Consider the following 23,781-nt stretch of genomic DNA (forward strand, 5'->3'; position numbering starts at 1 on the left):
TGTAGGAAGTGTGAGGCTGAGTGGAGTAACCGGCCACAGGACTGAAAAGGGGAGCCTCAGTAAACCAGAGAGTGCAATGCTGAACAGGACTAACAAGGCCTGAAAATCCTATCTGACACCACAACTGAAATGGAACTTGGCAGCTTAAACCAGCTAGGCCAACTGTCTGCTAAAGCAAAAATATCAACAGACTCCATAGGATATAAAGAAGGGCCAGAATCTCCTAACATAATATTCAAAATGCTCCAGGGAGAAACCTGTTGCTTGGCATTCAAAGATGCAGGAAAGTTTCGACTCACATGGGAAAAGACCATCAACAGACTCCAGTGACAAGATGGTATCACCAGACATCAGAATGATTTCACAATGACTTTAAGAAGTTATTATAGAAATTCTCCAAGAAGTGAGGGCAAAAACTCCAGAAAAGAATGGGAAAAAAGTCTCAACAACTAAAGAACTGAATGGAAATTTTAGGAATGAAAATTTTAATAAACAAAAGAAAAAACTCACTAGATTGGCTCACAAGAAGAATGGAGGTGACAGAGGGTCAGTGAACTTAAGAGATGGATCAATAGAAATGATACAATCTAAACAAGAGACAAAAGACAAAGGGTTGAGGCCCGAATAAAGATCTCCTAGAAATTAAGACCCTCTCCCAAAGGCCCATAAACCAATAAGAAAAAGTGGGGAGAGTTATGAAGAGGCAGCTCTCAGAAAAAGAGGAAATATGCTCAACTTCACTCAGGATAAGAGAAATACAGACTAAAACTAATTGACCCAAGGAAGCGAAAGTAGCAGCTTATTTCCTCTTCACCTGTTTGGTCTTACTGCATGTTTCTCTGCCTTTTCATTTTGTTTAATTTACTGTGTTTGGGGTCTCCTTTCTGCAGGCCTGCAGGTCGTAATTCCTCTTAATTGTGGAGGCTGCCCCCCATGGTTGGGAATTTGCTGTGTAACACAGGGAGCTCAAACCCAGTGCTCTGTGACTACCTAGAGGGGTGGGAAGTGGGAGGGAGGTCCAAGAGGGAGGGGACATATGTACACCTATGGCTAATTCATGTTGATGTACAGCAGAGACCAACATAATATTGTAGCAATTGACTCCACCTAAAAATAAATCAAAAAACAAAAAACTAATTGATTTATCTCTTAACCATCAGGCTAACAGGAGTCAAAAACACTGGCAACCTGTTTTGTTAGTGAGGCTATAAAGAAAGACAATGGCAGAACTCACAGATGGGAATCTGACACTATTTACCAAAATTATAGGTGCATTTATTTTTTAATTCACAAATACCTTTTAGCTACCCAATCACAAATATGCCCATACATGTATTAAATGGCCCATGTGTGAAGTTATTCATTGCAGCTTCAGTTCAGTTGCTCAGTCGTGTCTGACTCTTTGTGACCCCATGAATCGCAGCACACCAGGCCTCCCTGTCCATCACCATCTCCCGGAGTTCACTCAAACTCAAGTCCATCGAGTCGGTGATGCCATCCAGCCATCTCATCCTCTGTCATCCCCTTCTCCTCCTGCCCCCAATCCCTCCCAGCATCAGAGTCTTTTCCAATGAGTCAACTCTTCTCATGAGGTGGCCAAAGTACTGGAGTTTCAGCTTTAGCATCATTCCTTTCAAAGAACACCCAGGACTGATCTCCTTCAGAATGGACTGGTTGGATCTCCTTGCAGTCTAAGGGGCTCTCAAGAGTCTTCTCCAACACCACAGTTCAAAAGCATCAATTCTTCAGCACTCAGCTTTCTTCACCGTCCAACTCTCACATCCATACATGACCACTGGAAAAACCATAGCCTTGCCTAGACGGACCTTTGCTGGCAAAGTAATGTCTCTGCTTTTGAATACGCTATCTAGGTTGGTCATAACTTTCCTTCCAAGAAGTAAGCGTCTTTTAATTTCATGGCTGCAATCACCATCTGCAGTGATTTTGGAGCCCCCCAAAAATAAAGTCTGACACTGTTTCCACTGTTTCCCCATCTATTTGCCATGAAGTGATGGGACCAGATGCCATGATCTTCATTTTCTGAATGTTGAGCTTTAAGCCAACTTTGTCACTCTCCTCTTTCACTTTCATCAAGAGGCTTTTTAGTTCCTCTTCACTTTCTGCCATAAGGGTGGTGTCTTCTGCATATCTGAGGTTAGTGATATTTTTCCTGGCAATCTTGATTCCAGCTTGTGCTTCTTCCAGCGTTTGTCATGATGTACTCTGCACATAAGTTAAATAAGCAGGGTGACAATATACAGCCTTGATGTACTCCTTTTCCTATTTGGAGCCAGTCTGTTGTTCCATGTCCAGTTCTAACTGTTGCTTCCTGACCTGCATATAGGTTTCTCAAGAGGCAGGTCAGGTGGTCTGGTATTCCCATCTCTTTCAGAATTTTCCACAGTTTATTGCAGCTTAGTAGCAAAAAACTCTACATTCAAGTGTCCCTTTAAAAAGGTACTGATAAACAATACATCCACCCAATGAAGCACTATTCAGCTATAAAAAATAATAAGGAAGATTCCCACATTCTGATTTGGAAAGGTATCCAGGCTAAGTTGTTAATTTAAAAAAGCAAGGTGTAGACCAGTGTGTTTGGTCCGGTACCTTTTGAGTAAGAAAGGGAGAATAAGAATGCATAGTCATATGTGCTTATGTTGACACAGCAGAAGTGCTCAAACTTCTGTAATGGGTCAGATAATAAATATTTTTGACTTTGTGGACTACACAGTCTCCACCACTGCAGCCCCAAAGTGGCCACAGATGGATGGATGTGTTCCTAAAACTGTACTTACAAAATAAAGGCAGCTTGCTTGCAGGTTGCAATTTGCTGACAGCTAACAGAAAGAAACTCCAAGGATAAATAAGACACTAAAAAAACTTAGAGGAAACAGCATAGATGGGATAATAGATGGGATACATAAGTCGGTCTCTGAAATTAAGAACTCATGGTGTTAAAGAAGAGCTTCAAGAAAGTTCAAAGATAAACCACAGAATGGGAGAAAATATCTGCAAATCATATATCTGACAAGGGATTTGTCTCCAGATTAAATAAAGGATTTTTACAGCTCAATAGCAAGATGACAGATAACTCAAGTGAAGAAAAGGACAAAGGACCTGAACAGACATTTCCACAAAGATACTGTTGTTGAGTCGCCAGGTCGTGGTGAACTCTTTGCAACCCCACTCCAGTATTCTTGCCTGGAGAATTCCATGGACAGAAAAGTGGTGGGCTACAGTCCATGTGATTGTATAGAGTTGGACACAACTGACTGACTAACACTTTCAGGCAAGGAAACTGGAGTGTGCTGCCATTTCTTTCTCCAGGGAATCTTCCTGACCCAGGAATCAAACCCATGTCTCCTGCATTGGCAGGCCGGTCCTTTCCCACTGAGCCACCAGGGAAGCCCAAAGAAGTTACACAAATGGCCAATAAACACATGAAAAGACATCTGACATCCTCAGTCATCAGAGAAAGGGAGAGCGAAATCAAAATGATGTAACACTTCAAGCTACTAGGATGGCTGTCATTTTAAAAAGACAGACAAAGTAACAAGTAAGGATGTAGTGAAATCGGAATGCTTGTACGTCTCTGATGGGACTGTAAAATGGTGTAACTGCTTTGGAAAAGATTTTTGGAAAGGTGTTCCTCAAAAGGTTAATGGATGCAATCCAAGTACCCATCAATGGATGGATAGATAAACAAAATGTGGTTTATCCATACAGCAGAATATTACTAAGCCTTAAAAATGAAGGAAATTCTGATACATGCTATAACATGGGTGAACCTTGAGGACACTATATTAAATGAAAAAAGCCAGCTCCCACACACAAAACCCCAAAACCCCGGGCCAATCACGTGGGGCCGCTGGGCCAATCACGTGCAGCCGCTCGGGCACCCACATGCCGCCGCCGGGGCACCCACGTGCCCCAAAACCCTACAATTCCACTCACGTAAGGCATTGAGAGTATCAAATTCAGAGACAGAAAGTAGAATGGTGGTTACTAGTAACTGGGGAATGGGTGCACTGGGGAATCATGATTTATTAAATCATGGTTATTAAACATGGACCCATTAGGGTCCAGTGTTTCAGTTTTGTAAGGTGAAAAAGTGCTGGAGATTGGTTACACAACAATATGAATGTACTTAATGCTATTAAATGGTACACTGAGAAATGATTAAGATGGTCAACTTTATGATGTGTTTATTTATCACAATAAAAAAACTTTTTCAAAGAATATCAGAGTTAACCATATGACCCAGAAATCCCATTGCTAGATATAAACCCAAGAGAAATTCAAAGATACGTCCACACAATAACTTGCAGCATTATTCACAATAGCCCAAACTGGAAACAGCCCCAACATCCATTAACTGAAAAATGGGAAAACGCAATGTGGTATATCCACAGTACAGTAATAAAAAGACGATGAAGGGCTGACATGCCATAACATGGATGAATCTGGAAAAGGCAGTAAGTGAAAGAAGACAGTCACCAAAAACCTAGTATTGTAATAATTTCATTTATATGAATAAACAAACCTATAGAGACAGTTATTATTCCTGGCCAGGCAGGAAAACAGAAGTGGTCATACCCTGAGCTGCTGTTGGCATTCACTTTTTTGATCCAGGTACTGGGTTACCCCAGTTACCATACAGTTAGTGAAAACTCATAGAACAGTACACAGGATTGTGCCCTTTTCTGTATAGATGCTATACCTCAACTGAAAGAAACAATCAAGAGCTCTTCACTAAGCAGGGCTTTGTGCCTTCTCCTCACCTTCATTCTGGAGCACAGGACGAGGAACAGAGTTACAGTGGAATTTCCAACCTCAAAACTTAGGGGAAAAAATTTATTTTTTACCAACTGCAGGAGTGTAACATGACCCTACAATGTGATTACTGTCCAAAGGATTTGAGTCTCCAGTCTTCATTATTTCAATATACACATTTCCTTCCATACTGAGGTTCTGATGTGTTTATCGCTGGGAGCAAGAAGGCAAAGACATGCAGGACTGACATTCATTGAACACTTACTAAGTTCAGGGCACTCTGCTTGAATCTCTACATACAGTTTTTTTTTAATGGGGCTCAGAGACGTTAAGTAAATTATCCAAGATCACATAGTCTATAAATGACAAGACAGCAATGAAAACTTGATCCGTAAAGCCAATGTTCTTTGCCCTCTGCCACTCACATTGCCGGGCCCAGTGGAACACGATGATGGAACATATGTTGGCAAAGTTTCATCATGGATCTGTTTTGTCAGTTTTTACTCCAGAAGTCAGAAAGGCAATTTGCCTAAAGGACAACTTGCCTTTCATATATGTTGCTGGATGGTGAGATGAAAGGGAGGCAGCCATGGTCCTGCCAACTAGACTCAAAATGCCTGGAGTACTCCTCCTGGGCAAGGCCCATCTCCCAGATGTTTGAATCAAGGTATCAGGATGGGTCTATCCAAAGTCACCTGTGTCAAACTTCATTTGAGATGAATGACAGCCCCCGAAGTAAAAGCTCAAAATATAAAGCTTTTAAAAGAACACGAAGAAGAGTAGCTCCAAGACCACAACCTGGAAATAGGCAAAGATTTCTTAGAGGGGACACAGAAGACAACCTTAACAGGCAAAGATCCTTAATTACATTTAACCCAAACTAAAATTTTCTGCTCATCCAATATCACAAGTAGATGAAAAAGCAAGTAACAGTATGAGACCAAATTTTCAGAAAATAAACTAACAAAACACTTGAATTTGGAACACATAAAGAACTCTTCTAATCCAATAATAAGATGACAATGCAATTAAATCAGTAAATGGGGACTTCCCTGCTGGTTGAGTGGTTAAGATGGCAGGCTCCCAGTGTGCAGGTGGAGTGGGGAATGGGATGGTGGTAAATGGCTTCAATAGACACCTCACAAAGCAAGGTATCTGCATGGCCAAATAGCACATGAAAAGGTGTTCAACATCACTGATCGTCAAGGAAAGGTGACTTAAAACCACAATGAGAAACCACCACATTTCCCAAGTAGCAGGGCCAAAATAGAAAAGCTCACTAGCACAAAGTGTCGTGAGCTGCCAGAACTCTGGTGGCTTTTGGTGCAAGGGACATAAAATGGTACCCCTTTGAAAAAAAATGTTTGGAAGTTTCTTACACCTACCCTTTGATCTGGAATCTGGGGCTTCCCTGGTAACTCAGATGGTAAAGCATCTGCCTGCAATGCAAGAGACTTGGGTTTGATCCCTGGGTTGGGAAGATCCCCTGGAGGAGGAAATGGCAACCCACTCCAGTATTCTTGCCTGGACAATCCCATGGACAGAGGAGCCTGGTGGGCTACGGTCCATAGTGTCACAAAGAGTTGGACAAGATTTAGCAACTAAACAACAACAACCCTTTGATCCAGCCATTCCACTCCTAGGTATCTAACCCAAAGTAGTGACAACATTTGCCATCAAGAAGACCTATATACAAATGTCCACAGCAGCTCTATTCCAGAAACTGGGAACAACCCAAATGCCCTTCAACAGGAGAATGGCTAAACCAATATTCAGGCAGTGGAATAGCACTTGGCATTCTAAAGGAACAAACTACTGATAACATGCAACAATACAGATGGACAGATTGCAAAAATGTCATGCTGAATAAAGAAGTCCAATACTGAAGAGTACACACCGTCTTGGTCCATTTAACAAAACTCTAGAAAAGGCAGTTTAATTGCTAAGTCATGTCCGACTCTTGTCACCCCATGGACTGTCGTCTGCCAGGCTTCTCTGTCCATAGGATTCTCCAGGCAAGAATACTGGAGTGGGTTGCCATTTCCTTCTCGACTAGAAAAGGCAAATCTAATCTAAAGTGACAGCATAACAGTCATTACCTGGGGCCATGAATGGGAGTGAAAAGGGGAATGAATGGGAGGGGATATGAGGGAACTCTCTGGGCAAATGGAAACTATATTGTGAGTGGCTTTGGTTACCTGGGTTTAGTCATTTCTCAGAGTTGTACAACTAAGATTTGTGCATTACAATGTATATACATTCTGCACTAACAATGGTTAAAAGTGCAATCAAGTAAGGGGTGAGGGGTGGGTCAAGATCAAGAAGAAAAGATGGCAGAATGTTAATAATTGTTGAAGTTGGGTAATGTACATGCTTGAAATTTACCATAATGAAAAACACTGAAGAAAAAAAAAAATCTATGTTGAATGCTCCTGCATACTCCTCCACCACTGTGTCCAGCTCCCCCTTGCGCTGCCTTCTCACAGACCCCAACTCCTGAGTGAACTCTGCTTCTTGCCAAGGGCCACAGCTCAACTCCTGTCTGCTCTACAACTCTCCACCACCAGCCAAGCCCCAGTAACCACCAGGCATTTCTGCCAAGCCCTGTCACACCCAAGAGCTCAAAACCTGTTGAAGGGACTGGGAAACAAGAAGTTTTCCAGCTTGCTTTGCAGAAGTTCAGTCATCTCCCACCTGTACTGTCTGCCTAAGATTTACATGGCACCTCTCTTAAAGCCTGATACTTAGGAGGCTTTAAAAGATAGTTTATGGTTTGTATTCCAAAAACATGTAAATTGACTACTGGGAATTGAAAATGTGTTTTCCCTTGTAACAAATAATATACAGCCAGTAACACAGCAGGCCAGCCCACAAATATCCATCTACCCACTGCACGTACTCCAGGCTTCCACAGCAATGCCTCAGTTCAATGCTACAGGTGTGATGCTTTTCATCAGCCAGTTCACGTGACTAAGAGTTGGGTAAAGTTCCAGGTTCAAGGCTGAGTCAGTAGCAGAAAAAGTGGTTCAAAAGGAAGGAGGGTCAGCAAAGGGCCCCCATGGGCAAGCCAGCAGCCAAATCCAGCTGAGGCCCAGCCAGGGGCTTGTGTGCTCTAGTCCCTGGACATACAGTCATTGCTGCCTGAGCCAGTCAGGAGGAAGGGAGAGTGGAAAAAGGCTTCTGACTTACAGCCTCATCTTTAATCTCCTACTGCACTTTCTTAAAATAAAATTACATTCATGGCACAGAAAATAAACATTATAGAAAATGTTCACAAACAATAAGAATTAGTATTCACAGCACACAGTCCAAACCACTGTTTCCAGTCCAGTGTGTCCAGAGTCCTTCCAGTCTCTTCTGTTTCATAGGTACCACCCAGGAGAAAGAGTCAGACCCAGAAATGAGTCATCAGGATATCTCTTATTTTTTAACAAAATCACAACTGCACTGTATCCAGGCCTGGCCACCATTTTCAACATAGTTTCTACAAGGAGTTACATTGACTCCTTTTGGGAGTCCTTGACAGATCTGCTTTATCTCAATAGGAGAAACCAAGTGTTGTCTGTGTCCACTGAGACTTAGTCTAAAAAGGAACTGGATGGATAATCCTAGGAAAGAGTCACAAAGAAAACTGCATCTGGTTCCCTGTCACTGAAGAGTTCATGGTCAGACAGAACATCTAACATTGAGTCAGTAATTATGTAACCACAATTGTGTTACTTGCTAAGAAACAAAACCACAGTGTGCACACAATGAACAGACAGGGATAGAAGTCCATGAAGGCTTCTCTGAAGACCTGAGATGTGAAGGCTGAATGCGTTTGGGACAGAGGAGGACTGCCAGGCAGCGGAGGCTGCCAGGATACAGTGGCTTCTAAGCAGATGACATGGACTGGAATCCACCAAGATTGGCCCAACCTTGAAAGATCAGTTACAAAGCTGTTGGCAGTAACTTGAATGAGAGAAGCCAATGCTTGGACTATGATGGTGGCAGGGGGCAGGCAGAGAGAAGTAAAGCGGGTTTGAGAACCATTTGGAAGCAATAGGTTGGATTTGGCAATGAGGGACAGGGTGGAGTTGAGACTGATTCCTAGATTTCTGACTTGAACTGCTAAACTAATGATTTCATGCCCTTACGTTCTGCTGGAAATAGATGTGGCCAGTCTCCTGGGCAGGTATAGATGACACACATTCTAGAAAAAACACTGCCACGTGTCCCAGAGGACTGTCTTCCTTTGAAATTTATGCATTTTCCAGAACAGTGAGGAAAGTGAAAGTGAACGTGAAGTTGCTCAGTCGTGTCCGACTCTTTGTGACCCCGTGGACTGTAGCCCACCAGGCTCCTCCGTCCATGGGATTCTCCAGGCAAGATTACTGGAGTGGGTTGCCATTTCCTTCTCCAGGGGATCTTCCCGACCCAGGGACCAAACCCAGGTCTCCTGCATTGCAGGCAGAGGCTTTAACCTCTGAGCCACCAGGGAAGCCCAGTGAGGAAAGAGTGTGTACCAAATTCTTAGAAGTATTAAGACATCTTTAAGTCTCTTTCGCAAGCAGGAGCCAATGCACCTGTGGATTAAAGTTAGCTGAGAAACATGCAAGCATTTCTAGCAGAATACACAGCAAGCTATCTGAGTCAGGAGGAGCTAGGTGATGCTGCTACCTCAGACAAATCCCCCACATTTCAGGGGCTTAACTACCATCCTGAACACACAGCCTTCAAGTCTGTCCTGATAGAGGCAAAGATTTGGTGGTGGTGTATCATCTGACTCGGCTGCTTTCCAAGTGACACTTGTTGATGCTGCTCACATTCCACTGGGCAGCGCTCATCATAAGAAGCCCAGCTAACTGCAAGGGAGACCAGGCAATGTGGAAACATCTATGGAAGCCTGGTGGGCACTCTCCATGCTACATAACGCATAAAGCTAATAAATTTATGAGTAACATCATGGAAGGTGAAGTAAGACACAACCCACATAAAGGGGAGTGAAAGGAACTAGAGCTGGCCTTATTTTAAACCATTTTATGTTCTTTTTTGTTGCAAAAGTTTCAATGTTACTGTTAGATACAAACTAACAGAAGCACTGCTGCTGCTGCTAAGTTGCTTCAGTCATGTCTGACCCCGTGCAACCCCAGAGATGGCAGCCCACCAGGCTCCGCCATCCCTGGGATTCTCCAGGCAAGAACACTGGAGTGGGTTGCCATTTCCTTCTCCAGTGCAGTATCATTTAATCAGAAGGAAAAAATAACCTAGTCTCCAATACCAGGGAAACCAGGAGAGAACCTAGAATGTCTCCTCCCATTGCTGGCATGAACCTGATGGTCCAAGCATTTACATTCTATTTTCAAGGTCCACAGCAGCACAGTTAGGGGCCCCATGACTGGCATATATTATTACCAGTGACAATTCATTACATGAGATGATACATGGCTTGGCTTTCTCTTGGAAAGCCATGCCCTAGGAGACAACTTTCTAGCTGTTGGGCTTTATTTTCATAACCCAAGTAGTACTCTCTTATCACTGTCAAAAAACCACCCCAAGTCTTAGGAACCTGACTAAATAAAAGCTTCTCTCTTGCTTATTGAAAATCCAAAAGTGGATGATCCTGGTCCAACAACTGTCCTCAAAAGAGTGGTTCAGGGATCCAGGTACCTTCCATCTCGTGCCACTGTCATCTTCTACAGTCAACCTCCAAGGTCCCCATGGAGACCACAGAAAGGGATGAGAAAGTATGTGAAGATCTACATACAAGCCATGCCTTGACTGAAAGTGACAGACATCACCTCATTGGCCAAAGCTAGTTTCATACATCCCACAATAAGACTCACTGGGTGCTGGAAAACATAGTCCCCACTTCCCAGCAACAATGAGCAAAATCAATCTCCTGACCCCCCACCTAGCTCTGCCACACTTCATATCCTCCAAATGACTCTTGCCAGAACAAGGGAATCATCAAAGTCAAATAACTAACTGGGATACTGATGTCGTAGTCTTTGAATCAATGTCCAGGAAATGCAAGGATTTCCTGTCACAGGTGGCAATACTGCTTCACATTTAAAATCACTGTGAACATTGCTGAACAAAAAATCAAAAGCAGGGCCCCGAGTCAGGAAAGTAGCTTGCAAGTGAGGTTCAGAGTGGACAGAGGGTAGGCAGAGCCAAACACACCAGGAATGGGAAGCTCACCCAGTCCCTGGGCCTGAGTAAACAGGCTGTTCTGTCATCTGAGCAGTTAATAGCTAACTCAAGACAGCTCCATTTCAGCATCTAGGTGTAGGTCCTTAGACTGGTCATTAATGAAACTAACTGGAGAGGACACCTACATCAATAATAAGGTGCATTCCCAGGAGATACAGGCATTGTGCTCTGCTGGGCCAGAGCTCAGTCTAAGAGTTCACACTATAAGTGTATCCAATGACAGCATTGTGGGAGAACAGTTTCCCTGGTTGAAACATTTAGAAACCCTGAGACAGTTACCCAGGTTTCCTTCCTGCAGGATGTCTGAGTTTTTGGTATGTTCACAAGCACTGAGGACCCCCAGGAGGGAGGCTGCTCGGTACCCAACACACACAGTATGCCAGGCAAAGTCATGATCACGAATTCTGTTAAAGTACAGAAATGGGCACCTCAACAAAAGGCATCAAGGCATATCCAGAAGAAGGGGTTTCTCCTATAAAACAAAAAACCAGATATGCTTTGCTCTCCAAATCCTAAAAGTAATCGAGTGATGGATCCACACTTGCTGAATTTGATAGTTTTACTGCACTTGAGACTCTCATCTTTGAGGATGGATGTTAAAAAAACAAAACAAGAAAGGGTCCTTCTGTGGGTCAAAGGCACACAGAGATGACCACCACTTCTGTTAATGTAAAAAGAATGTCCCTCAAAAAGTTAAACACAGAATTACCATATTGTACCTAGCAATTTCATGTACAGGTAAATACCCAAAAATGTGAAAGCAGAGACTTGAATAGAAATTTATCCACCTATGACAGCATCATTCACAAAACCCTAAGACATCATGCTAACTGAAATAAGCCAGACACAGAAAAACAAATACGTATGAGTCCATTCATACAAGGCATCCGGAGCAGCCAAATTCATAGAGACAGACAGAAGGACAGGGGTTACCAGGGCCTGGGGGAGTGAGGAGTTGTGAGTTATTAAGGGGTACAGAGATTCTGTTCAGGATGATGAAGAAGTTCTGGAGATGGATAGTGGTGATAGCTGCACAGCAGGGCAACTGCGTTTAATGCTACTGAAATGCACACTGAAAAATGGTTAAAATGGCAAATTTTATGTTACATACACTTTGCCATAATTAAAAAAACAAAAGGCGATGAGTGCTTCCCTGGTGGCTCAGTGGTAAAGAATCTGCCTGCCAATGCAGGAGACGCGGGTTTGATCCCTGGTGCAGGAGGAGCCTACATTCCGTGGAGCAGCTAAGACGCTGAGCCACACTATTGAGCCTGTGCTCTCGAGTCCAGGAGCTGCAACAACTGAAGCTCCAGACCCATACTCTCCGCAACAAGAGAAGCCACCACAATGAGAAGTCCATGCACTGCAACTAGAGAGTAGCTCCTACTTGCCACGATGAGAAAAGCACACAGCAACAAAGACCCAGCACAGCCAAAAATAAATAAATAATTTTTTTAAAAAAAGCCGATGAGATGGTCCTCAGCCCTCATGGCCTGCAGGGGCTGTCTCTCGAAGCAGTGCCCACATGCACCCTTGCAGGTTGATGGCTCTCCTGCAGCCCATCAAATCACCCAGGCACTGGTGACATATAACCTGTTTTTGACCCACAAAGGATTACAGAAAACTGCACAAGGAGACGGGAAAACATGATCCAAGCCAGCCTTGACTTGCTCTGACTCAGGAGACAGGAAGTGCTTCAATTTCACATCTATGATCCCCCCAAACACACTTAGGACAGTTCAGTAGTTCCCCTCTCCTACAAGCATTTTTCTGGAACAGCACCGTCTGATGGGACCTTCCTCGATGAGGAAAACACTCTCCTCACTGTGTGTGTGGAGTACTCAAAATGCAGCAAATGAGGAACTTTTATTTTATTGCATTTAAACTAACTTAAATGTAAAAAGCCACCTGTGGCTAGGGGCTAACATATCAGACAGCAAGGTTTTAGAAATTTTACAAAGAAGCCAGTGACAGATTTCTATCTTTTTGGTGGAGACACGAAAATGTTGTGTGAATGGCAGAGATTAGGAAGCCAGTGGAAGGTGGTGGTGATAGTGGTGGTGGGGCGTCTGTTTAAATCCATGAACCCATTTACTCAAGTTTTATGTACTGTTCATCAAACCTATGAGAAGAAATTATTAGTTATGATGATGTATTGAAAAATAATTTATTCAAGACCAGGCCCAGGTCAATGAAAGGGGGTACATAATGAAGCTGAAAATTCTAGGCAATCAGGACCCAGAACAAGAAAAGACCATGTGCTCTTTGTGTGGCTCTGGAATTGAAAGCCCAAGATCTCTGCCTGAATGAACCATCACACCCAACCTGACAGAAGCAGTTCTGGTAGTAGATGAGGCTTGTTTTTTACACACACACCCCACACCCACACCCACACCCACACACACACCACAGAGAAGCAAAGCCACTGCACGCCAATTTTCAGAGCACCAGCAGGCAGGAGGCTACAGTTGTGCCTAATGGTCAAAGCGACATTTAACCATTCAGAGAAGAGTCTGTTCAACTTCATTTTCAGAAGAGAATGAACAGAAGTTGAGAAAACTGAGTGGTTCCCAGTGAAGTGGCTCCTGAACTTTTCTAAAAACGATGCTGTGCTGAAGTCCACTCTGAGTGGTCAGAAAAGTCAAGGGAGCATTTTCAAAGGGCCCAGCTGCCACTTGTTTGAACAAGCCTGCTACCCCGCCCCCCTTCCAGCTGGGGAGCATTTGCTCTGCAGAAAACAGATCCCAGCAAAGAATGGACGGTAATAAAGCTAGCTCACCACCTCATCAGCACAGTGTGGCCGGCCCCTTAAAGAGATTCTCCATCTCCCTTCTCAGGTGCTTTTGGGGTTAGGGCAGGCATGGTGCTCCTGTCTGACCCGTGGAGAAACCAAGGCACAGGCTCCCAGGTAAACTACTGTCTCACATGCAGTGTTTGTGAATGTCACCCAAGTGCCAGAGGCTTGTCACATAGCTTCTAAAGGTTACGTAAGGAAAACAGCCAAGCAACAATCCGTTCTATACCTGGAGTAACTCGTGCCAACCACAAGTACAGATTTAAGGCTGAGTGAGCTGAGGGTCCCATTCCAGCAATGGAGGAGATCCTAAAGCCAGGAACACTTCAGAAAGAACAAAATACATCTGCCACACTGGTGGTACAGCACAGCTGTGATAAGTGTGCAAAAGAACACGGGGGGGGGGGGGTACTTCCCTGGCTGTCCAGTCTCGAAGACTTCTCCTTCCAATGCAGGAGGTGCAGTGTTCAATCCCTAGTGGGGGAACTAAGACCCCCACATGCCTTGTGGCCAAAAAATCAAAACATAAAACAGAAACCCTATTGTAATAAATTCAATAAAGACTTTACAAATGGTCCACACCAAAAAAACTCTTAAAAAAACAAAAAAAAAAGAACACGGGGATATTTCCAAGAGATGCACCCCCACCCCCACTGTAACATCGACTTCCATTCTTGGCTGCAAAATGGAATCACCTGGGAAGCATTCAACAATCCTGAGGCCTCAGGTTCTGCTGTCATTGGTCTGGGCAACAGAAGTTTTTAAAGCTCCCCCAGGGGATTCTAATGTGGAGCCAGGGTTGGGACCCATAGAAGGGAGAAAGTAAGAGTAGAATACCTAGAGGGGAGGGGGACTCGGCCTCGTCTGGGTCATAGGCTATTTCTTGCATCAACTGATGTTTAAGAAAACTGAAGAATAAAGAAATATAAATGCTAGGGGTCTCTGTTTTCTTATGCGTAAAAGGGTACAATGCCCCCTACTCTCCCCTCCCCAGAAGGTAGGGCGGTCCTGGCAGGGGGTGCTAGGATAGGGAGGAGCTGGTGCTCTGGCGGCGCGGGTGCTAAGGAAAGTTGGGAGGAGTGGGGTGGGAGAGAGAGGGGAACCCGCCTCACCTGCGTCGTAGAAGGCGTCGAGCACAGCCGTCTCCCCGAAGTCGAGCTCCCCGAAGGGTACGGAGATGAGGTGGGCGCCCTCCGCCTCGCAGGCCCGCAGCAGGCACTGGCGCGCCCCCGCCTCGGGGCCGCCGGCCGCGCCGCCCCGGGGGCTCTCGCTGCGCACGTATACTGCCCGCAGCGCCCGCCGCGGCCCGCCCCCGCCCGCGCCCTCGCCTCCGACCCCCGCGCCCTCGGCCGCCCCCTCGGGCTCCGGCGGGCCCGGCGGCCCCGCCACGCCCTCGCCCACCGGCGGCAGCGGGCACTGTGGGGGCTCGGCCGCCGCCCCGACCGCCCCCGCCGGGGGCGCCCCGCCGCCGCTCTCCATGTGGCCGCCGGCGCGCCCTTCCTGGTCCCACCTCGGCGCGAGTGACCGGCGGCGGCACCTGCTCCCGGGACGCGGGAAGGGAGTTAGAGGGACCCAGCGCCCGCCGGTGGCCCCGCGACGGACAGGTGATGGCGAGTCCCCTGGGCCGCACGCGGAAGCTCCTGCCCCGCAGCCCCCGAGCGCCCTTTGAAGGCTCGGTCGGGAGGCGGGAGGCGGGGGCGGGGACGTCAGGGCCAGCGGAGGGCGGGGGGAGGTCTGGGAAGGGCGGCGGGGCAGGAGCCCGCCGGGCGCCCCCTGCCGCCTCCCCCGGGCAGCGCTCTGAGAAGGGCGGATTCACGAACTGCAGGATTTTGTTGTTTATTGCCATCGCTCCAGCCTTCGGGGGTCCCGATTTTTTCCCTCGAAACAATTTGAGGCTTTTCAAACAGACTAAAAAAAGCTCTTTCAAAGCGCCGGTTGGATGTCAATATTCAACTCCAAACTAAATACAGATGTAGTTTCAACTCAGAATCGAGATGAGAAGATGCTTATTTAAAACACTACTGATTTTGTACTGCGTGTCCCCAGTTGTGGAGAGCAGGGCCCTTCTGAGCCCATGCCCTGGAGGCTGCTCGTCCTGACTCTCACTGTGACCTTGACAGAAGCACCATGATGCACCAGCATCAAATTCTGTTGGCCTGTAGACCATTTCTTTTTTTTTTTCTTTGTTTTACTTTACAATACTGTATTGGTTTTGCCATACATCAGCGTGAATCCGCCATGTCACAATTTGTATGGAAATACAAAAAACCTCGGATAGGCCATTTCTAGTTACAGTATTGCTTCCATTCTACGCTTTGGCTGTGAGGCATGTGGGAGCTTAGCTCGCCAACCAGGGACTGAACCTTGCACCTCCTGCACTGGAAGTTGAAGTCTTAACCACTGAACCACCAGGGAAATCCCTTAATAACAACTTTATTGAAATATAATTCACAAACCATCCAATTAACCCATTTAAATGGGTTTTAGTTTATTCTCAGAGTTGAGCAGCCATCACCATACTCAGTTTTAGAACATTTCCATCACACCCCCCAAAACCCAAGTACCCATTACCAGTCTCTCTCCACCTTCCCCAACACCCTTCAGCCCCAGGCAGCCACTAATCCACGTTCTGTCTCTGTAGATTTGGCTATTCTGGACATTTCACATAAATAGAATCATACACTGTGTGGATAAAGCTTTTCATTTGCTTTGGGTATATACCTAGGAATGGGATTTCTGGATCACATGGCAACTCCATGTTTAAGCTTTGGAGAAACTACCACTGCTTTTCAGCGTGGCTCCATGGTTTTATATTTCCATCAGCAGTAGACAAGAGTGCCAAATTCTCCACACTCTCACCAACATTTGTTATTGTCTTTTTGATTACTGGGAATGAAGTGACAGCCCACTGTGGTTTGGATTTGCATTTCTCTTAAAGACTAATGATGTTGAGCATTTTGTCATGTGCTTATCTTCTATTTGCATAATTTCTTTGACAAAGAGTCCATTTGGACCGTTTGCCCTTTTAAAAATAGGGTAATCGTCTGTTTATTATTGAGTTGCAAAAGCTCTTTATATATTATGGATACAAGTCCCTTATCAGATATGTGATTTGCAAATATTTTTTCCTCTTCTATGGGCTATGTTTTTACGTTCTTGACAGTGTCCTTTGCAGCATATCACAAGCCATTTTGACACAAGGAGAATAGGACTTATAAAGTAACACTTTGCCTTTTCTTCATGTTTCAGTAATAATATAGTCCATTCCTCCACTTCACCCCCAACAGGAAGCAGAAACTGCCAGCATAAATCTTTGGAGAAATCCTCATTCCTGGCCTGATACAAACTAGCATTTTCACAAGTGACGTCAGTGTGCACCTTCTTTTGTGGCCAATGACTGGAAAATGGGCTCCAAGGAAAACTATAAAAACAGCAAAACCAGAATTAGGAAGAAGAAAGCTAGAGAAAACTTTCAACATTTCCGTTCTAAGACTTTTTAAAAATACTATGCTATAAAAGGACACATTTTCTTTGCAACCTTGTAATGCATAATAATAGTAATTTTCCTAATGTGCCTGTTCATCTGAGATTATTTCAATGACTAGTGCAGCCTTCAGAAGGGCAGAGATGCCCATTTCACAAATGCTTGCCAGTATCCTGCTGTTGCCACACTTCAATCTTCCCATGTTTCTTCCAGCTCTCACTGGGCCCTGATGACTAAGTGAGCCTCATAAGAGTTGTGAATTCTGGCTTGAATAATATCTTTCTTTAAATGCAACCCCTGTGGAATAAAGGACCTGGCTAACAGGCACCTTCCCCACAGGTGGAACACACAGCTCACCTTCTCATTGTCTCCAGTAATTTGAATGCTTGAAACATACCCGAGTCCCTTCTCCTGATGTCCTTCCTACCTCCCCTGCTCCCGCCCCACTGATGAGAAAACTGAAAAGTTCTGGATTAGTCTTTTCCATTTAGTTGAACAATTGTTCTGTTCTTACTTCTGCCTTGCCCCTTACTAAGCACATACCCTGGAAAATACTTTGCCTCAATGGAGAGATGTCATTTGGACTGGAATGGGGAGTTGAAGAATAGAGTGGAGACGCTGTAGCTAAAGGTTAAATCTAGGTGTTTTTCTAATTTCCTCTATTTTATTTTAGACTGGTTATTCATACCAATTAGAAGCTGACTGTGGCTCAGATCATGAACTCCTAATTACCAAATTCAGACTCAAATTGAAGAAAGCAGGGAAAACCGCTAGACCATTCAAGTATGACCTAAATGAAATCCCTTATGATTATACAGTGGAAGTGAGAAATAGATTTAAGGGCCTAGATCTGATAGATAGAGTGCCTGATGAACTATGGAATGAGGTTGTGACACTGTACAGGAGACAGGGATCAAGACCATCCCCAAAGAAAAGAAATGCAAAAAAGCAAAATGGCTGTCTGGGGAGGCCTTACAAATAGCTGTGAAAAGAAGAGAGGAGAAAAGCAAAGGAGAAAAGGAAAGATACAAGCATCTGAATGCAGAGTTCCAAAGAATAGCAAGGAGACATAATAAAGACTTCTTCAGTGATCAATGCAAAGAAATAGAGGAAAACAACAGAATGGGAAAGACTAGAGATCTCTTCAAGAAAATTAGAGATACCAAGGGAACATTTCATGCAAAGATGGGCTCGATAAAGGACAGAAATGGTATGGACCTTACAGAAGCAGAAGATATTAAGAAGAGGTGGCAAGAATACACAGAAGAACTGTACAAAAAAGATCTTCACAACCCAGATAATCATGATGATGTGATCTAATCTAGAGCCAGACATCTTGGAATGTGAAGTCAAGTGGGCCTTAGAAAGCATCACTACGAACAAAGCTAGTGGAGGTGATGGAATTCCAGTTGAGCTCTTTCAAATCCTGAAAGATGATGCTGTGAAAGTGCTGCACTCAATATGCCAGCAAATTTGGAAAACTCAGCAGTGGCCACAGGACTGGAAAAGGTCAGTTTTCATTCCAATTCCAAAGAAGGGCAATGCCAAAGAATGCTCAAACTACTGCACAATTGCACTCATCTCACATGTTGGTAAAGTAATGCTCAAAATTCTCCAAGCCAGGCTTCAGCAGTACATGAACCGTGAACTCCCTGATGTTCAAGCTGGTTTTAGAAAAGGCAGAGGAACCAGAGATCAAATTGCCAACATCTGCTGGATCATCGAAAAAGCAAGATAGTTCCAGAAAAACATCTATTTCTGCCTTATTGACTATGCCAAAGCCTTTGACTGTGTGGATCACAATAAACTGTGGAAAATTCTGAAAGAGATGGGAATACCAGACCACCTAACCTGCCTCTTGAGAAACCTATATGCAGGTCAGGAAGCAACAGTTAGAATTGGACATGGAACAACAGACTGGTTCCAAATAGGAAAAGGAGTACATCAAGGCTGTATATTGTCCCCCTGCTTATTTAACTTCTATGCAGAGTACATCATGAGAAACGCTGGACTGGAAGAAACATAAGCAGGAATCAAGATTGCCAGGAGAAATATCAATAACCTCAGATATGCAGATGACACCACCCTTATGGCAGAAAGTGAAGAGGAACTAAAAAGCCTCTTGATGAAAGTGAAAGAGGAGAGTGAAAAAGTTGGCTTAAAGCACAACATTCAGAAAACAAAGATCATGGCATCCAGTCCCATCACTTCATGGGAAATAGATGGGGAAACAGTAGAAACAGTGTCAGACTTTATTTTTGGGGGCTCCAAAATCACTGCAGATGGTGACTGCAGCCATGAAATTAAAAGACGCTTACTCCTTGGAAGAAAAGTTATGACCAACCTAGACAGCATATTCAAAAGCAGAGACATTACTTTGCCGACTAAGGTCCGTCTAGTCAAGGCTATGGTTTTTCCTGTGGTCATGTATGGATGTGAGAGTTGGACTGTGAAGAAGGCTGAGTGCCGAAGAATTGATGCTTTTGAACTGTGGTGTTGGAGAAGACTCTTGAGAGTCCCTTGGACTGCAGGGAGATCCAACCAGTCCATTCTGAAGGAGATCAGCCCTGGGATTTCTTTGGAAGGAATGATGCTGAAGCTGAAACTCCAGTACTTTGGCCACCTCATGCGAAGAGTTGACTCACTGGAAAAGACTCTGATGTTGGCAGGGATTGGGGGCAGGAGGAAAAGGGGCTGACTGAGGATGAGATGGCTGGATGGCATCATGGATTCGATGGACGTGAGTCTGAATGAACTCTGGGAGATGGTGATGGACAGGGAGGCCTGGCATGCTGCAATTCATGGGGTCGCAAAGAGTCGGACATGACTGAGCCACTGAACTGAACTGAAGAAAGCTGAGCACTGAAGAATAGATGCTTTTGAACTGTGGTGTTGGAGAAGACTCTTGAGAGTCCCTTGGACTGCAAGGAGATACAACCAGTCCATTCTGAAGGAGATAAACCCTGGGATTTCTTTGGAAGGAATGATGCTAAAGCTGAAGCTCCAGCACTTTGGCCACCTGATGCGAAGAGCATCAGGGTCATTTGAAAAGACCCTGATGCTCGGAATGATGGAAGGCGGGAGAAGGGGATGACAGAGGATGAGATGGTTGGATGGCATCACTGACTCAATGGACATGAGTTTGGGCGGACTCCGGGAGTTGGTGATGGACAGAGAAGCCTGGTGTACTGCAGTCCATGGGGTCGCAAAGAGTTGGACACAACTGAGCGACTGAACTGAACTGATTCATACCAACTATAGTTCTACTAGTTAGTTCCTTGACTCTAGAAAAAAAAAATTTTAGTTACCATTTGAGTGGTAATCTTAATACTTTTCTCCTAAGAAAATACATTGTACCTGAGGGCCAAGTAAATAGTGACAAAAGGGAAACAACCAGCTTGCACTATATTAAATGTGTTTGGAAAAACTCTAACATGCAGTAATTCAACAAGAATTTATTGAGCATCTATTATGTGTCAGGCATTTTCCTTGGTGCAGAAGTTATCAGAATGAACAAGACAGCCAAAGTCCTGCCATTATGTTGTAAATAGATAAAGAGATATGGATAAAGAGATATGGCTATAGACAGATATACCTGTGTATAGATGCTATAAATATTGTATGGACATAAATGATTATAATCTGCCATAAAGTACAAAAAACCAAACAGAATGGATGAAGCATTAAGCATAGATTGTGTGTAAGATATTAGTTTATGAAATATAGGTGAAACTCACAGCTTGTTTTAATTATACACCATGAGTGAACAAGTAGATTATGAGAAAAATGTGGACTTCATAAGATTTATTAAAAATAATAAGTTATTTCCCTTTAAAACATGCTGCAGATGGAACATATGATGGAACAAGAGTAGCACTTACAGATAGATAAGGATGGAAAGTCATTTGGTATGAACATACAATCTCTGAACTGACAGTCACCCCCTAAATTGATCACCCATTGGTGACACCAGGCACAGTCCCATTCTAGTCCTACATGTGCCCTCCACCTTCTTGAACTGACAGACTATATTTATAATAACTGTTTTACTATACTTGTTTATGGATACTATCATGTTTTATTACTGGATCTTTTCCTATTGGTTGATTTTTCTCTTCATTCTGGGTCATGTTTTCCCACTTCCTCACATGCCTGATGATTTCTTATTCGATGCTACACACTGTGAATTTTACTTTAATGAATACTGTGTATTTTTATATTGTTATAAATATTCTATATATTCTTATGTTCCTATATAGGAATATATAGACATTTTTATATTCCTACAAATATTCTTTTATATTTTCTGGGTTGGGAAGATCCCCTGAAGAAGGGAAAGGTTACCCACTCCAGTATTCTGGCCTAGAGAATTCCATGGACTGTATAGTCCATGGGGTCACAAACAACTGGACACGACTGAATGACTTTCACTTTACTTTCACTTTCATAAATATTCTTGAGCTTTACCCTGGGACACAGTTACTTGGAAAAACAGTTTGATCCTTTTGAGGCTTGTTTTTAAGCTTTAAGAGGGATCAGAGCAGCCTTTGGGGCTTCCCTGGTGCCTCACAGGGTAAAGAATCCACCTACAGTGCAGGAGACCTTGGTTCAATCCCTGGATCGGGAAGATCCCCTGGAGAAGGGAGTGGCTACCCACTCCAGTATTCTTGCCTGGAGAATCCCATGGACAGAGGAGCCTGGTGGGCTATAGGACATGGGGTCGCACAGAGTTGGACACAAATGAATGGCTAACACACACACACACAGCAGACTTTAGACTAAGGTTAATTAATCCCTACTACTGAGGCAATGCTATTCCTAATTCTACACGATATCTTATGATTTATGAATTGTTCCATTCTGGCCAGTGGAAACAAACTATTTGGGTCCTGTGGGACCTCCAAGGATTGTTCCCTCTCATCCATTCAGGTAATTCTTGCCCCAGCCCTGAATGTTTTCTTTACCCCCAAGCGCTGGTCAGTACTCTACTGAAGATTCCAGATCTACACACCTCTAGAACTTGGTGCAGCTCTCTCCTCCCCAAAATGCAAACTGGAGCCTCCGTGGCCTCACTGGCATTCCAGCTCCATCAACTCAGGATGATCCTGAGGCTCCCTAGACTGCCCTTTCTCTCTTCTATGGCCTAGAAACTCTCTCAGGCCACTAAGCTGGGAAATTATAGGGTTCTATTGTTCCCCCTTTCTCCAGGATCTCTGTTCTGTGTTGTGCTATATGATTTTTTGCAACCTTTTTTCTGGAAAAGTCCAAAATTCTTTTAAAGCCGAGACCGAGAAAGTTCTAACATTAGACTTCCCTGGTGGTCCAGTGGTTAAGAATCTGCCTGCCAATGCAGGGGACACGGGTTCTCCACACCTACTGAAGCCCACATGCCCCAGAGTCCATGCTCCGCGACAAGAGAAGCCACCGCAATGCGAAGCCTGTGCACTGCAACGAAGAGTAGCTCCCACTCGCTGCAACTAGAGAGAAGCCTTCTGGCAGCAATGAGACCCAGTGCAACCAAAAGTTAAATAAATAAATAAAATTTTTAAAAGTTTTAAACATTTAAAAGAAAAGCGTTTCCTCCCTTCTCTACTTTAGGCCTGCTGCAGACTGCCCCCTTGCGGCAGGAAAAGAAGGAGCAGTGTTGGCTTCTCCACCTTCTACCCTACCAGCCACCTCTCCAAGATGGAGGTGTAGGGAGAGGGGCTGAGACAACCCCACTCATGGGTTTCTCATCCTGAGAAAATGCATACTGTTCACTCCACACTTGTCCGCTATGTCCTGAAAACTTCTTGGGCCATATGTCGCAAGCCATCTTTTGAGTCCTTTTCCTAGGCTCCTAGTGAATAGTAGGCAACCCTCCAACATGGCCAATGGCAGGGAAGAACTCACCAGCACACTGATCTCTCTCCAAAATACTCTTCTAATTTCCAATTCTCTTTTCTGGGACTGCTCAGCCTCACTTTGAAAATGAGCATCTTGCTTCTGGTACCAAACCTTCCAGAACTCTCTCCTCTCTGCCATCAACCTTCTGCTACCAGAACCGTTCCAGATGATATCTGCTTCATCAGCCTAGGGCCTGGAGTGAGGAGGATGATATAACGAACCAAAGCCCTCATTTAACTTAAAATGGACATTGAAGAAGAACTTGAAAGAGATGAAGCTGTTAGCCATGCAGATATGTACAGGAAGAGCACTGCAGACAGAGGCAAGGGCCAGTGCAAAGGCCCTAAGGCATCCTGGCATGCTCAAGCAAGAGCAAGGCCAGAATCTCTAGATATTTAGAATTCCGTCATTTCATTTTTTAAACAGATCTAGTTTCTAGAAAGTTCTTCCATATATTTAAATAAAATCTTTTCTTATAACTTCCACCCATTTATTCTAATTTAATTCTTCTTCCACATGGCAGCTAAATACTGCTCTTGGGTCTTCTCCCCCCTCCCACACCTTTCAGTCATTTCTCCATGATATAATTTCCAGGCTACTCACCACCTTGATGATTCTGTTATCATATTCAAGAAATCCTTCAGAGATT

General features: G+C 44.3%; 1 protein-coding gene across 1 annotated transcript in view; it reads right to left on the reverse strand.

Moving 5' to 3' along the window:
- The window catches only part of MAP3K15 (mitogen-activated protein kinase kinase kinase 15), a 143,490-nt gene extending 128,100 nt beyond the window's left edge, over positions 1–15,390 (reverse strand). The window contains exon 1 of the mRNA XM_070291395.1: positions 14,875–15,390. Within this exon, the coding sequence (XP_070147496.1) occupies positions 14,875–15,241 (367 nt within the window). The 5' untranslated portion in view covers positions 15,242–15,390. The remainder of the gene's footprint in view (positions 1–14,874) is intronic.
- Between the last annotated feature and the right edge of the window lie 8,391 nt (positions 15,391–23,781).

Source organism: Ovis canadensis, chromosome X (assembly GCF_042477335.2).
Source record: "Ovis canadensis isolate MfBH-ARS-UI-01 breed Bighorn chromosome X, ARS-UI_OviCan_v2, whole genome shotgun sequence".
In the NCBI taxonomy this organism is placed as follows: Eukaryota; Metazoa; Chordata; class Mammalia; order Artiodactyla; family Bovidae; genus Ovis; species Ovis canadensis.